The sequence below is a fragment of the Podarcis gaigeae genome, assembly GCF_964106915.1.
Source record: "Podarcis gaigeae genome assembly, chromosome: 5".
Taxonomy (NCBI): Eukaryota; Metazoa; Chordata; class Lepidosauria; order Squamata; family Lacertidae; genus Podarcis; species Podarcis gaigeae.
This window is the reverse complement of record NC_139681.1, coordinates 38,426,531-38,440,557: the sequence shown is the minus strand read 5'-3', so window position 1 is coordinate 38,440,557 and position 14,027 is coordinate 38,426,531. Positions and strand designations below refer to the sequence as shown.

General features: G+C 48.3%; 1 protein-coding gene across 1 annotated transcript; it reads left to right on the top strand.

Annotated features, from left to right (window-relative positions):
• The first annotated feature begins 691 nt into the window (after positions 1–691).
• CYP26A1 (cytochrome P450 family 26 subfamily A member 1) lies at positions 692–12,766 on the top strand. Its single transcript, XM_083740914.1, has 7 exons — positions 692–1,333; positions 1,448–1,672; positions 3,228–3,521; positions 3,650–3,799; positions 7,949–8,083; positions 10,093–10,245; positions 12,006–12,766. Exons 1-7 carry the CDS (start codon positions 1,001–1,003, stop codon positions 12,345–12,347), a joined length of 1,632 nt encoding a protein of 543 aa, XP_083597040.1. The 5' UTR covers positions 692–1,000; the 3' UTR covers positions 12,348–12,766.
• Positions 12,767–14,027: the final 1,261 nt, after the last annotated feature.

Below are 14,027 nucleotides of genomic sequence, written 5' to 3'. Positions count from 1 at the left end.
CATCTACGGATGAAGGGCTGTATAAAAACATAGTAAATAAGTAAATAAATAAATAAATAACACAGGATTGGAGCCCAAGCTTAAAGGCACGGGAGGAGGGGGGAAGACTCTTAATGTATTGCAAAACATCGCCGTTGATTGGAGCTGGGAGCACGTCTGAAATGGCTCTTGGATGCACGCGACTGACTTGCCTTAGGTTGAGTCGCCGGGCCTGTTTTGGAGTGGAGCTTACATCTGCGCAAGTGCGCGCAGGATCTAGCGCAACGTGTGGCATGCTCACTTCGAAGCGGTGGGGTGCGCCGCCGACCGACCAACCAACCAACCAACCAACCAACCAACCAGTTCCACTGGGCTTGCTTCCTTCCTAAAGTGCTGAGCTCCACCACCGGGTAATCCGGAGAGGCATTAGGAGCAACTCCCTAACCCTGCTCTTTTCAGTGGCCTGAAGCCCAACCAACTGGGACTAGAGCAGAGCAACCCAACTGTGTACGGCTACTCAAGACTGCAGCCTCGTTGCGCGCATAAGTGTCCACAAACGCTCCAACCGTAGGGCAGGGTCCTTCCTGCTGGCAGCCACTGGATGTGCCCCGGAGCACTTGGCTGCCTTTACGGGAGAGTAGGCCTTATTGGGAACCCAGCGAAGGTTTCCCTCTGAGCCACTGCGCCTAGGCTCGCCCTAGACGGCTGCTTGACCCAAGCGCACCTGCCTTTCCCAGTCAAGCTGCTTGCTTGGCTTGGCTTGGCGTGGGGGCTGCGAGGACATCTGCGGAGGCAGGAGAGGCGCTCAGCATCCGCTTTGCAACTGCGGCTGGCTCCCAAGTGCTTTCTGCAGAGCGCAGGAGAGAGGCGGAGACGGGGAAAGCGCAGAGCCCGCCCAAGGCAGGCAGAGTGCATCGACGGGGCGGAGCCTGCCGGGCCCGAGGGGCAATTAAGGATGAACTTTCGGTGAACTAATTGATCGCACGGCCCAAGGTAAAGTGGGCAGCGACCTGGGCCGAGGATGCCTATAAAAGGGGGCCCCCGCCGCGGCGCTGGGCCCTTGCGCTCACTCGCCAGCCCCCGGGGGAAGTCTGCCAGCCTGCCCGCCCGCCTGACGGCAGGTGCCCGCCCCGCTCGCTGCAGCCCGGCCCCGGCGGCCAGCATGGGTTTCTCTGCCTTGCTGCCCAGCGCTGTGCTCACCTTCGTGCTGCTGCCGCTGCTCCTCTTCCTGGCCGCAGTGAAGCTGTGGGACTTGTACTGCCTGCGCGGCCGCGATCCCAGCTGCCCGCTGCCTCTGCCCCCGGGCACCATGGGGCTGCCCTTTTTCGGGGAGACGCTGCAGTTAGTGTTGCAGGTGAGGAGAAGGAAGAGGGACGACGGGGGAGAGAGAAAGAGAAAACAAACCAAACAGGTGCCTTTGGGCTCCCCAGATTGATCCACCCCTCTTCTTTTCGCTCTCTTTTTGCAGCGGCGGAAATTCCTGCAACTGAAGCGGCGCAAGTACGGCTACATCTACAAGACGCACCTCTTCGGGCGGCCCACGGTGCGCGTGATGGGGGTGGACAACGTGCGCCACATCCTGCTGGGCGAGCACCGGCTGGTGGCAGTCCAGTGGCCGGCGTCGGTGCGCACCATCCTGGGCGCCGGCTGCCTCTCCAACCTCCACGACGGGCAGCACAAGCACCGCAAGAAGGCAAGCGGGGAGCGGCTCTGCCGGACGAAGGAGGCACCGCCGTAGCTCCGGGGCGAGGGCGGGGGGCAGCTCTCTGAAAGGCACGCTAGCCTCGGTGGGGCCGGAGGGAGAAGGGCTCCGTGTAGCGGGTTGGGGTGGCTCCTAGCCCGCGGGTGAGGGAAGTTGTGGAGCCGTTAGGTGACTTTTGATTCTGGACTTCTGAAGATTCCTTTCCTTTCGTAGCCCGGCTGTGTAGTGGGGACCTCTTTCTGCTCATTTTACGGACTGGGGGCCTGGACTTCTGCCCCCGATGGCGCCAGTGGGGGCGGGGGGATCTGCTCCAGAAGTCTGCCCTCGGCTCTTGGAGAGGGCGCTGATTTTCACTGAAATGAGAGAGCCCCCAAATTCTAGATTTCAGCCTCAACTTGGAATCTTAAGAATTCCACGCAGGTCTGTGGAACGCGCTTCTTCTTCTTAGTAGCAACTCAATCCTAGGCACGTATACTCAGAAGTCACACTGATTTCACGTCGGGTTTTTCCCAGGCAGGACTGCAGTCGAAGCGTGTTCCGGGATTGCAAGCCCGCGCGCGTTTCTCTGCCTGCCTGCCTGCTTCCTGGAAGAAATCCCCGACGTGTTCGGTGATGGGCTTTTATTTCTGCGTAAACACAGGTCGGCTCTGGCTTTCTCGGGAAGAGTTCTAAGGGAAAGAGGACGAGGTTAGAAGGCCAGGGTGCTAAAAACACATCTGGGGGAAAGTCCGTTCCAATAAAAGCGACTCCCATAAAACGAATGGCGCCTTCCATAAATAGCCTCGAGAAGTAAAAAGGAGCAATCGAGAGACCATAAAAAGAGGTCTTGGCGCCCCGGCCTTCCACATCACGCGGCGAAGTCTCCTTGATTTCAAAGGTGCTTTCTTCCCTTTCAAGTCGTGGGGCGCAGGAGTGCCAAAATGCGAAGCGACATTTGGAGGAAACCGCACTGTTGACGCCCCCCCCAACTCCCCACAGTCCTTCTCCGAAGGTTTTCTTTTGGAAAGGCGCCTCCTAACTCAAAACCGCGAAACAACAGCTTTCTCTCTCCTCTGCTTTGAACTGGGGACTTTTGGAGCCTCGATCCGCCCCGTCGAGTTCGGTGGGATTTACTCTGATGTCCAGCCATCTGCTTGCAGCCTTAATCGCCGAGTTTAGCGCCTGGAACCTGTTTGCATTTGGGTCGACTCCTGAGCAGACTTACTTGGACGCAAGTGCCTTTCAAATCGGGGGTACGAGGCTGGCTCTCCGCGCCCCTGGTCTTGGCTTGCAGCAAGGCAGAAACAAACCTCTGGATTCGAATCCACGGCCTTGCCAAACGCGCCACCAAAGTTTTTAACCGCGGGCGCGCAGACCTCTTTAAAAAATACCTCTCGCCAATTTTTTGTGGGAGGACCCGCTTGGCAAGCAGAAGAACGCAGGACGAAGCGCTGCGGCTTTCCGCCAGACTTGGAGCACTTGTTTAGCTTTGTGGGTTTTTTTCTTTAAAAAAATTATTCCCGAGCGAGGGTCCCCTTAAAAGTAACCGCCTCTCCTTCCGCCGCAGGTAATCATGCGCGCTTTCTCCCGGGAGGCCCTGCAGCACTACATGCCGGTCATCCAGGAAGAGGTGAGCGCCTGCCTGCGCCAATGGCTCCTGGTGAGCGCCGGCTCTTGCCTGCTGGTTTACCCGGAGGTGAAACGCCTCATGTTCCGCATCGCCATGCGCATCCTACTGGGCTTCCGGCCCAGCCCGACGGCGGGCTCGGACGGCGAGCAGCACCTCATGGAGGCCTTCGAGGAGATGATCCGCAACCTCTTCTCGCTGCCCATCGACTTGCCTTTCAGCGGCCTCTACAAGGTAAAGGGTGGTCTGAGAGGTTGTGGGGGAGGGAGGTGGCCCGAGGGGGAGCCCCTGCCCGGACATGGCAAGTGGCGCTCAGGAGAGGGGAGCCCGCCTCTCTGAAGGGTTCCCGCTCTTGCTTCCAGGGCTTGAGGGCGCGCGATGTCATCCACGCCAAGATCGAGGAGAGCATCCAGGCGAAGCTGGCCGGGAAGGAGCCCCCCGACGGCTACAAGGACGCGCTGCAGTTGCTGATGGAGCACACGCAGGGCAACGGGGAGCAGCTCAACATGCAGGTGGGGAGAGGTCCCAAGGTGCTGGGATCCTGACCGGGCTCTCTCTCTCTCTCTCTCTCTCTCTCTCTCTCTCTCTCTCTCTCTCTCTCTCTCTCTCAGCTTTGGGGGCCGGGGATTCCAGTGCTGGAGGTGGTCTAGTAGCCACCAGGGACTCTAGAATGCCCCCGAGTCAAGCACCTGCTCTTTCAAAGTTAGGGTTGCCAGGCTGGGTTTTTAAAGGCTGCATAGCAGGCAGAAGTCACCAGGTGCAGCCTTTCCTGGTCAGGCAGATTCACTTGCGGAGAAAGCACTATCGGCATTTCCTCCATTCAAATGATGGACTTAAACATAGTCCCCCCCCCACTTTGTAAAGGGGCTGGAAATATCTGTCTAATCAGAGTAGGTGTCCTGTTTAGAGCATTCAGGGTTTCTGTGTGTAGTGACAGGACGGACTAAACTCAACAATTCTTCCTTTGCTGTTAGATCTCCATGTCTGAGAAAGGCTTTCTGCCTGTCTGTGCAGCATTAAAATAGAGATTGTATTGGTGTGCGTGCGTGTGTGTGCGCGCGCGCAAGGCCATCGTGCTCTTCATTCGGAGAACCCCCCAGCAGACTTTGATGCCCTTTGTTCCTATTTTATGCTCATTTTAGAAAGCATCCTTTCCCCAGGATCATTCAAAACACTGATTTTAAAATATAGTTCTCCTTGACATACCTCAATTTTTTTTCTGCAGGGGTGTTTTATTATTTACTGTGCGGCATGTTGTGATGGGTGGTGCTGGGACATGGGTGGCGCTGTGGTCTAAACCACTGAGCCTAGGGCTTACTGATTGGAAGGTCAGCAGTTCGAATCCCCACAGCAGGGTGAGCTCCCGTTGCTCGGTCCCTGCTCCTGCCAACCCAGCAGTCCGAAAGCATGTCAAAGTGCAAGTAGATAAATAGGTACCACTCCAGTGGGAAGGTAAACGGCATTTCCGTGCGTTGCTCTGGTTTTGCCAGAAGTGGCTTAGTCATGCTGACCACATGACCCGGAAAAACTGTCTGCGGACAAACGTCGGCTCCCTCGGCCAATAAAGCGAGATGAATGCCGCAACCGAGACTGGACTTAATATGTCAGGGGTCCTTTACCTTTACCTTTTATGTTGTGATGGAAAGCAGTGGGCTGGCCTTCTCAGGTGGTGACCTGCCTGGATGTTTGGCATCCCATTCAGGGTTTTGTTTTGTTTTTAATAAAAAAACCCACCTTTCTTTGAATTGAAGTAATGTTCATTCATTGGACTCTCGGGGTATATATATTCCTGTACATGTCTGTTCAGAAATAAGTGCCATTGAGCTTACAGGTAAGGTTGCCGCCTATTAGGTCTGTCACCTGTTAAGAAACCTTAGTTGATTACATGAGTTTTAATTGGCTGCTTTTAAAGCTGCATGCATGTTCTGTAGGAACAAGGCATAGTTCTAAAGGGAAAATCGAATTCTTTGAGAGCTAGTGTGGTTGTAGTGGTTACAAGTGTTGGACTCTGAGCGAGAGAGCTTTGAATCTCCACCCAGCCATGAAGCCGCTTGAGAGTGACTTTGGGTCAGTCTGTTTCTCAGCCTATCCTACAGGGTCGCTGTGACAGTAAAATGGTGAGGAGGAGCGATCTGTGTTCTCTGGCTTCAGCACATGGGGTGGGGTGGTGGGCAGTTGGAATATTATAATAGTGGTGGTGGTGATGATGACTAATTTGTTTTAGTTGATGTCCTCTTGTTGCAACAGGCATAAGGTTAGTTGGGCCCCTCTGAAATCAATGGGAAAATGCTAGTTGCATCCTAGTGATATGTTTTTGTATATGCTGGAAGCTGCCCAGAGTGGTGGGGTAACCCAGTCAGATGGGCAGGGTACAAATACTAAAATTATTATTATTACTATTAGTAGTAGTAATAGTAGTAGTAGTATTAAACAACTGGCTGATCAATGAATTGTTATGGTCCTCAAATTCTCATAAGGATCTCAGTGCTCAGTGTGTAGGAAGTGGGCACAACTGGAGCTGCTCTCCAGTTTTCTTAGCTACCCTGCCCTTCTCCTAAAACTCCTTAGTCTTTAGTTTTTAGGGTTTTTTAGACTACGCACAGAAGGATGCATAATATACCTTTGTCCCATGAAATCACTATTTGTGGAAAACTGGGTTAGAACCCATCACCTGGATGTCCAAGTTTTCAAAGCGGCCGGGTTTTTATGTTTGGCATGGAGGAATATTCAGATTGTGAATATGCCCATGCACTCACAAGTGGAGCAGTCCAGCCATGGGACTAGTTCACACTTGGGTGCTAAACCTATGGCAGCTTTGTTCTTTTAATTCACAACAGGGTTTGAGACCCGTGCTGTGCTCCACTCTTGCTTATTTATTTAGCCCATTTATATCCTGCTCTACACCTGGGTGGGTCAATGAGAACATTCCCCAACACCAAACCAATTCCTAAAACATGCAACAATACCAATAAAAAATCACGCAATAGGAGCAGCAGTTACGGAGCAATCTGAAATGATAGTGGCAGTGTCACCTAGAGGGCTGAGTCAGATAAGTGTTAACTTGACATCTAACTACCAGCCATTTTCTCTTGCATGTTTCTTAATTCCTGGAAAGTGCTTGCTTCTACTGTCTCTTACAACCACGCTCTTGTCTTGACTCTGCAGTACAGGAATGAGGAACCTGTGGCCCTCCAGATGTTGGTGGACATCCCATCATTATTGACTATTGGCTGTGCTGACTAGGACTGATGGGAAGTTAAGCCCAGGAGCATCTGGAGGACCAAAAGTTCCCCACCCCTGCCTTACAACCTGACTTTTTTCTCTTCTCCTCTGCAATGGACTTCACTAAGCTCAAAAATGATATCCTTGCTGCTTGCCCGATTTAAAGGTGAATACTGTGCTCCTATCCTTCCTGATCTCTCTACTGCCTTAGACCCAGTTTATCACCACGTTACTTGCTTGGCTCCCTCTGTATCCTACCTTCTTCAACTCTGCTCTTAGTCAGTGGAAGATTTCTCGCTTCTCATTGCAAGGGATTATCAGATAGTTAATGAATTTGACTCAGCAAGATGCAATTGTTGTGGGAAAACCAGATGGAAAGTGACAGTAGAGAACAGAAGTGGAAGTCCAGCTAGTGCAAGGATTAGTACTAGCACAATGGGATTTCCCCTCTTCCTCCCTTCACATGCCCTGCGCCATCCCATAGACCAGGGATTCTCAAATTTGGCTCTCCATCTCTGTATGGACTCTCATCATCCCTAGCTAGCAGGACCCGTAGTCAGGAGTGATGGGAGTTGTAGTCCAAAAACATGGAGACCCAAGTTTAGGAAACCCTGCCATAGACCATGCAGTGTGACCTGCTATCCTTCTGCCTCATGTTCTTGTGCATTATCAAACCATCTTTAGGGCAAGTTGGTGTCATCTTTAGTAGGGTAAAGTGGCTGACTAGGGAGTGGCTGATAACTATGTGCATCAGCCTCTCCCGTCATTTCTTAAATCAGCAATGCAGATGTCAAAGGAATGTGGAAAGTAAAGGGAATGGATTGCAGTATATTCAGGTGGAGAAGAGCAGGTGGATATTGAGTGTGCAATTTGAAGCCAAGGGGGAAGGTGTGGAATGGAAAGGTGGTAGCCCTAGAAAGCACTGGGAGAAGAATAGACCGTTAAGACTGGCAGAACTGGAAGGGGAAGGAGAAGACCTGTTTGTCAGTGAGGATTTTCGAGGACAAAGCAGGAAAGGGGGCTTGGATGGTGAGGGGTTTAGGGGAAAGGAAGAATCATTGACTGATCAGCAGCAATTTTGGGAGGCCACATGTTGAAAGGGTATAGTGATGGGTATTTGCAGGAAGTAACAACTGTCGCTCCTACTGCTTCCAGTCTAACAAGCCAATTTTTGTTGCAAAACTCTGGGCAAAATATATGTTACAATGATGCTATGCTGTCCAAAGTCACGTGGTCTTTGGACATTTGTAAAATACAAAAAATAATCATAGAGCAATAAGAGGTACCCATGAACTCAGCACAACAACATGGCCATTAAGTACCGGAATCTGTATCCCTGGGAAGCCACTGTGTGTGTGTGTGATAGCCTTGAAGTAAAAGGATTCTGGTGCAAAGTACAGGCTGATGTTCTTTCTCCTGTTTTTCCTCTCCATCTAAAGGAGCTGAAAGAATCTGCGACGGAGCTTCTTTTTGCTGGGCACGAGACAACTGCCAGTGCTGCAACGTCCTTGATTACTTTCCTAGGCCTTCACCAAGACGTGCTGCAGAAAGTGAGGAAGGAATTGCAAGAGAAGGTGGGTGTTGTCTAAGTGTTTGGAAGTCAGGCTGCACCATGCATGAAGCAGGCTGCTGTGATCCTGTAGACAGTCTTGGAAATGGAGCTGGGAGACTTGGTTTGGAAACCCTGCTGGCACAGATTACAAATGAGGCTGGTCATATTATCAAAGCTATTAATAAAGAGGTGGAATGATGCTCAGGTATGATGCTAAAGGGGTTGCATTTGGTGCTGTGGTCTAAACCACTGAGCCTCTTGGACTTGGTCATCGGAAGGTCGGCGGTTCGAATCCCCGTGACGGGGTGAGCTCAGCTCAGTTCAGTCCCAGCTCCTGCCAACCTAGCAGTTCAAAAGCACGTCAAAGTGCAAGTAGATAAATAGGTACCGCTCTGGCGGGAAGGTAAATGGCGTTTCCGTGTGCTGCTCTGGTTTTGCCAGAAGTGGCTTAGCCATGCTGGCCACATCACCTGGAAAAACTCTGCGGACAAACATTGGCTCTCTCGGCCAGTAAAGTGAGATGAGCGCCGCAACCCCAGAGTCATTCGCGACTGGACTTAACTGTCAGTGGTCCTTTACCTTTACGTTTTTAAGGTGATTTCTCATTTGTGCAACAGAATGACCTCCCCCAGCTCACCCCTTAAATCTGTTCTGGGGTTTTCCCCAATCTTCTGGAGCAGATTTGGGTATGGTAATGCAACTATTTAGTTGACTGCTGCCCAAGGTCTGTACTGAATATGCCAAACTTCTGCCGGTCTCTTTGTATATATCTTATCCACTAGAGTGTATATAAAACATTTCCCTTTGTAGAAGTACTGATATAAAGAGATAAAGATTAGCTTTACTAATTAAAATATTATGATTTTTTTAATATAAAAAAGACATCCCCCGTTTAAATGGGCAGTGTCTTTTTCTAGATGGTTAATGTTTCAAAGATAAGAAAATATCACTGGCAGATGAAACGTTCCCTGTTCTCTTAAAAGGAAATTGTTGCCAAGAACCAGGGGCATTGTGTCCCGTTTCACCGCTAGAGGTGAAACAGGAAATGCCGCCTTGCCCTGCCACTGCTACCACTGCTGCAGATGGTGCCCATTCTTCATTCACCCTGCTGCCTCCATCAGTGATGGAGAAGCAGTACTGGCATCTGCGCCAATTTCAGGCAAGTTCTCACCCAAACCGTAAGATTTCTCCATAAGATCTTGCATGATGCCGGCGCTGCTTCTGGAGGCAGTGGGGCAGGTAAGCCACTTGAGGGGTTCCTGCCTTGGGGGCGTTGCTGCCTGAGGCTGTCTAATGGCAGGGCCAACTCTGCCAGGAACCAATATAACAGTCTGTTATAGTTACGTAAGTTTTGTTAACACACCTCAATCCATATTTAATTGATTAAATCTCATTTTATTGTGACTGTCATTAATCAACAGATGTCTGTGCCGTGCATGTGGTAAACTTTACAGGTGTGTATTTCAAACCGAGCAAGGGTCTTCCAGGCTATTGGGAAGTACATCACTTGAGTGGCATGTAGATTGTGCCAGGAAATATGTGGGCAGAAATCTTTACTAAAAATACAAAATAAACAAAACACCATTCAGGAAGTGGCAACAAAAGTATGTGGAGGAAAGAAGTCAGAATGGGTCTAAAATCTTTGCTTTCACTTTCAGGTGCAAAAGGAAGTGGCGGGAAATGTCACTTTTAAACATGCCATTTTAAACAATCTGTCTTCACAGGGAACTCTGGGAATGGTAGTTCTGTGAGGGGAATTAAGGGGTCTCCTTGCAACTCCAAGCACCCATAACAAACTACAGCTCCCATAATATTTTGTGGGAAACCATGGCTGTTTAATGCTGCATGGATACTGCTTTTTAAATGTATGGCGTGAATGTGACCTTATCCTGGAAGTTCTTTTCCTGTGACTACGTGGGATCTTGCTTTGGGACCTATTGCATGAATGCAGATGGTCCTGTAGGGTGTTGGGTGCTGGATCGCTAAGCCTTCTCTCTACACTGGTACTCAAGACACATCCTTTGTTTTCAGGGATTGTTGGGCAACATGAGCCAAGAGAAGCATTTGGAAATGGAACTCTTGGAGCAACTGAAGTACACTGGCTGTGTCATCAAGGAGACTCTCCGTCTGAGCCCACCAGTTCCTGGAGGATTCAGAGTGGCTCTCAAGACTTTTGAGCTAAATGTAAGCAGGCAAAGCCCATTTTCATTAAGTCTCCATAACATCTCAGTTCTGCTGATTTTTCCATGGAGATCCTTTTTTAGTGCTTAGCATCACAACAAAATATTGCAGCAATAACTGGACTGCTCATACCTTAATAATAAAAAGTACAGTTAGAATTTTTATAAGAAGCAAACTTCCAACAGTTTCTGCATCGCTGCAATGCCTTGGGATAAGCTTTATCTGTCCCTCTCTGAAGCAATTTTGATTCTCTGATTGGGGAGAAAGAAAATGGTCCTTTTTGGATTATGATGTGGGTCCAAGTTACACAGATGTAGTTTCTGTAGAGTCACAGTGTGGGAGGAAATGGCACCTATTGAAATTGTTCTGTTCCAGAGTGCTTAAGCCTGTTCCTTTTGGTATTGGAATAAGTCAGACATAACTAGCTCTTTTCATGACACAGTTACAGATAGGTAGCCGTGTTGGTCTGCCATAGTCAAAACAAAAAAAATTCCTTCCAGTAGCACCTTAAAGACCAACTAAGTTAGTTCTTGGTATGAGCTTTCGTGTGCATGCACACTTCTTCAGATACACAGATACATGTGTATCTTAAGAAGTGTGCATGCACACAAAAGCTCATACCAAGAACTAACTTAGTTGGTCTTTAAGGTGCTACTGGAAGGAATTTTTTTTGTCTTTTCATGACATTTGTCATGCCAGAAAAGTAAGTGCTTGAAGCTGTTCCTATGCCTTGTGCAAGAGAGAATTCTGGGAGTTGCAACTTCTCCAGTGTGATGCTAGGAAGAAAGTCTACCTGCTGAAAATCTCCACTATGCAGCTTTACAAAAGGTGTAGGAATACCTGTATGGAACTAGCAGCCCTCTTTCCCCCTTCTATAAAGTTGTTGCCATCCTAAGGCATTATGAATTAGGGAGCTATGTTTCACAGAGATTAGCTGTAGCTCTAGAGAAAGTGTGTGTGGCAGCCAGGGACATTTTGTTACTTGAGGCAAAGGGCAAGATAGTGCTCTGTTTCATGTACCAAGGGATACCAGCACTGACTTCAGTGCTGAGAGAGTCCTCGACCACAGCAGACAAGCTATTGGGGTGTAGGCCAGGCCATGTGATTCTCAAAGCCCTGTCTGCTCTCCACCCATATCTGCTGCCTTAAGCAGTCATTTCACTCTGCCTAATGGTAGGACCAGCTGTTCCCCATTTTATACACATGGTAGCCTCTGAACTTTCTTGGTACTGATCACCTGTGGCAGGTGTAGGGCAGCTTTGGCCCTCCAGGTGTTACTGAATTGAACTCAACCCTCCCATCACTCCTGGCCATTGGCCATGCTTGCAAAGGCTGGTGAGATTTGTAGTTTAGTAACATCTGGAGGTCCAAAGCCTAAGAGGTCCTATGTGCCTAGGAAGTGGTGCATGGAATTCGTTCTGTCTTCCCTGAGCGGGTGGTCAGCTTTGAATGGTGAAAGAAGCATCTTTCCCATGTGTAGATTACCCTTAGTGAGTAAGGGGATGGCTTGGGTCATCTTGCTGGAGCTGTTAGACAAATCAGAAAGGTGCACTGTTAAATCAATCCTTAGTTTTATAGAAGAAGATGGCCTGTAAATCTATGTAGTGAGTAGAACCCAGACCATGCCTTGGAATCCATTTCCCCAGTGCCATTGTGATGAGGTGCATCATCTTTCAAAAGACGTTCATCTCTCCTAAATGTCTCCATACATGTGACCCATTGTCTCTGTTTTGTGTCCTCATTCCATCTCTTGTTTCTTGTAGGGCTACCAGATTCCTAAAGGTTGGAATGTCATTTACAGTATCTGTGACACACATGATGTTGCGGAGCTTTTCACCAACAAAGATGAATTCAACCCCGACCGCTTCATGTCTCCTTTCCCAGAAGACTCCTCACGATTCAGCTTCATCCCTTTTGGAGGGGGCTTGAGAAGCTGTGTAGGCAAAGAATTTGCCAAGATTCTTCTAAAAATCTTTACTGTAGAGTTGGCCCGGAACTGTGACTGGCAACTTTTAAATGGACCACCAACAATGAAGACTGGCCCTACTGTGTACCCAGAGGACAATCTGCCAACAAAATTCACAAGTTTCAATGGTCGGGTTTAATAAATTCCGGGACAGTATCACTGTGATCTTAACTTAAGTTTTGGTGAATTTAAAACATGCACAATGGCTTTTCATAGTGTCCTAAATTCAATATTATATATTTAAATTTATAATGTGTAATAGTTATTTATAAGTGTGTTTTCTAAGAATATTTTTAAAGCTATTTCATGTATTAAACCTTTTTTTTTTTAAGGCAAGCACTGTAATTATGAGTCCTTGGGATTCATAAATGGATAATTTTATTTCTATAGAAATAAAGTTTCCTTCTATTTAAGAATCGTACTCAAAGCTTGTTTACTAATTATGTTGAAACCATTTAAGTACCTTTATGTGTATCCAGACACATGGTCAAAAGTTAAATGGAATTATATGTATACTGTGAACCAAATTATGTCATAAATAAAAAAAAATTCTGCAGCTAGAATGTTGGTGTTTGTTTACATTTATATGGGGAATTTTGACCTGCTATGAGAGTGTGTTCAGCCAAGTTAACACCTTGATCCTAAGCAGACTTGACTTGGCAGTTCCACTGAAAACAGTAGAATTTGGTGGAATGTGCTGGTGTTTTAAAGTATGGCCAAAATCAGAGATGGGCCTGGAAATAGATTTGTCCCTTCATCCCTCTTTACTCTCCAGACTGCACCTGGGGGGGGCAGTTAATTATCTGACCCACTCCATAAATGGTCAGCGTCTAATAAATAAAATTGACACCACCTTGAAGGAAGGTTATAAGAGCTCATGTGCTCACATGGTATGAGGTCATTGACGCAGGGGGACTGAGGAACTAGTGGGCTTTCTGAAAAATCCCTCCAAGAGCTACTTGACTATTTTTATTTTTTTTGCCATGTGCAAGAAAGCAACAATATAAATTTTATCTGAAGACTCCAGACGCTCGTCATCACTTTCCTACAAAAGGAAGCTGAGCAATATTTACATGCTGAAAACTTGGTTGAGGGCCAGGTGAGATACATAACTGCCTTAGGGCCAGGTCTGGCTTGCAAGTCATCCGTAGCCTTGACTCTCTGACAGGCAAGTAGATCAACATATTTGGCAAATATAGGCTTGGAAGGTTGGGTTGAATAGTTTGCCACAGGTCACCTTTGAAATGAACTCTTCCCTCCCCTGAAAAACTCCCATCTCGGCTGAGCAGTGTGGCTGCTGTAACTAAAACTCAGATGCACTTCATTGCACTTTACTAAAGGAGACAAGCAGATGATTGCATAAGATCCAAAACTGGATTGAAAGAGAGACAAGACAGGATTTGTTTATAAAAAATCACTGTGCATCTAGCACACAGCAACTTCCTTTTGCAGCTGGAGGCAAACTAAGAGCAAAGTAGGACATTGCTTTTTCCTATAACAGTATGACACCAAGGCTAGCTCACACCATCACTCTCTCCCACTCTTGTTCCATGGATGGGTTCAGCTGTAGTGTACGACCAATTAATACGAGCCTATCAGTCATGATCACTCTAGTTTATATGGAACATCCATGGTCAGAGATGGTATACCCTTGAATAGCCATTGCTTGGGGCAGAGCACCAGGAAAGAGCTATGTACTCTTTGTGTCTTGCCTTCTGGAGGCATCAGGGAAATGGGACAGCGAGACCCGGTTCAAAGCCTCGCGTGACTATGAAACTAACGTACCACACAGGGTTCTTGTGAGGAGAAAATGAGCTGG

Coding starts and splice junctions, on each gene's coding strand:
- CYP26A1 (XM_083740914.1), top strand. CDS start 1,001: ATGCCTATAAAAGGGGGCCCCCGCCGCGGCGCTGGGCCCTTGCGCTCA. Junction 1,334..1,447: donor CGCTGCAGTTAGTGTTGCAG/GTGAGGAGAAGG, acceptor CTCTTTTTGCAG/CGGCGGAAATTCCTGCAACT. Junction 8,084..10,092: donor GGAAGGAATTGCAAGAGAAG/GTGGGTGTTGTC, acceptor CTTTGTTTTCAG/GGATTGTTGGGCAACATGAG.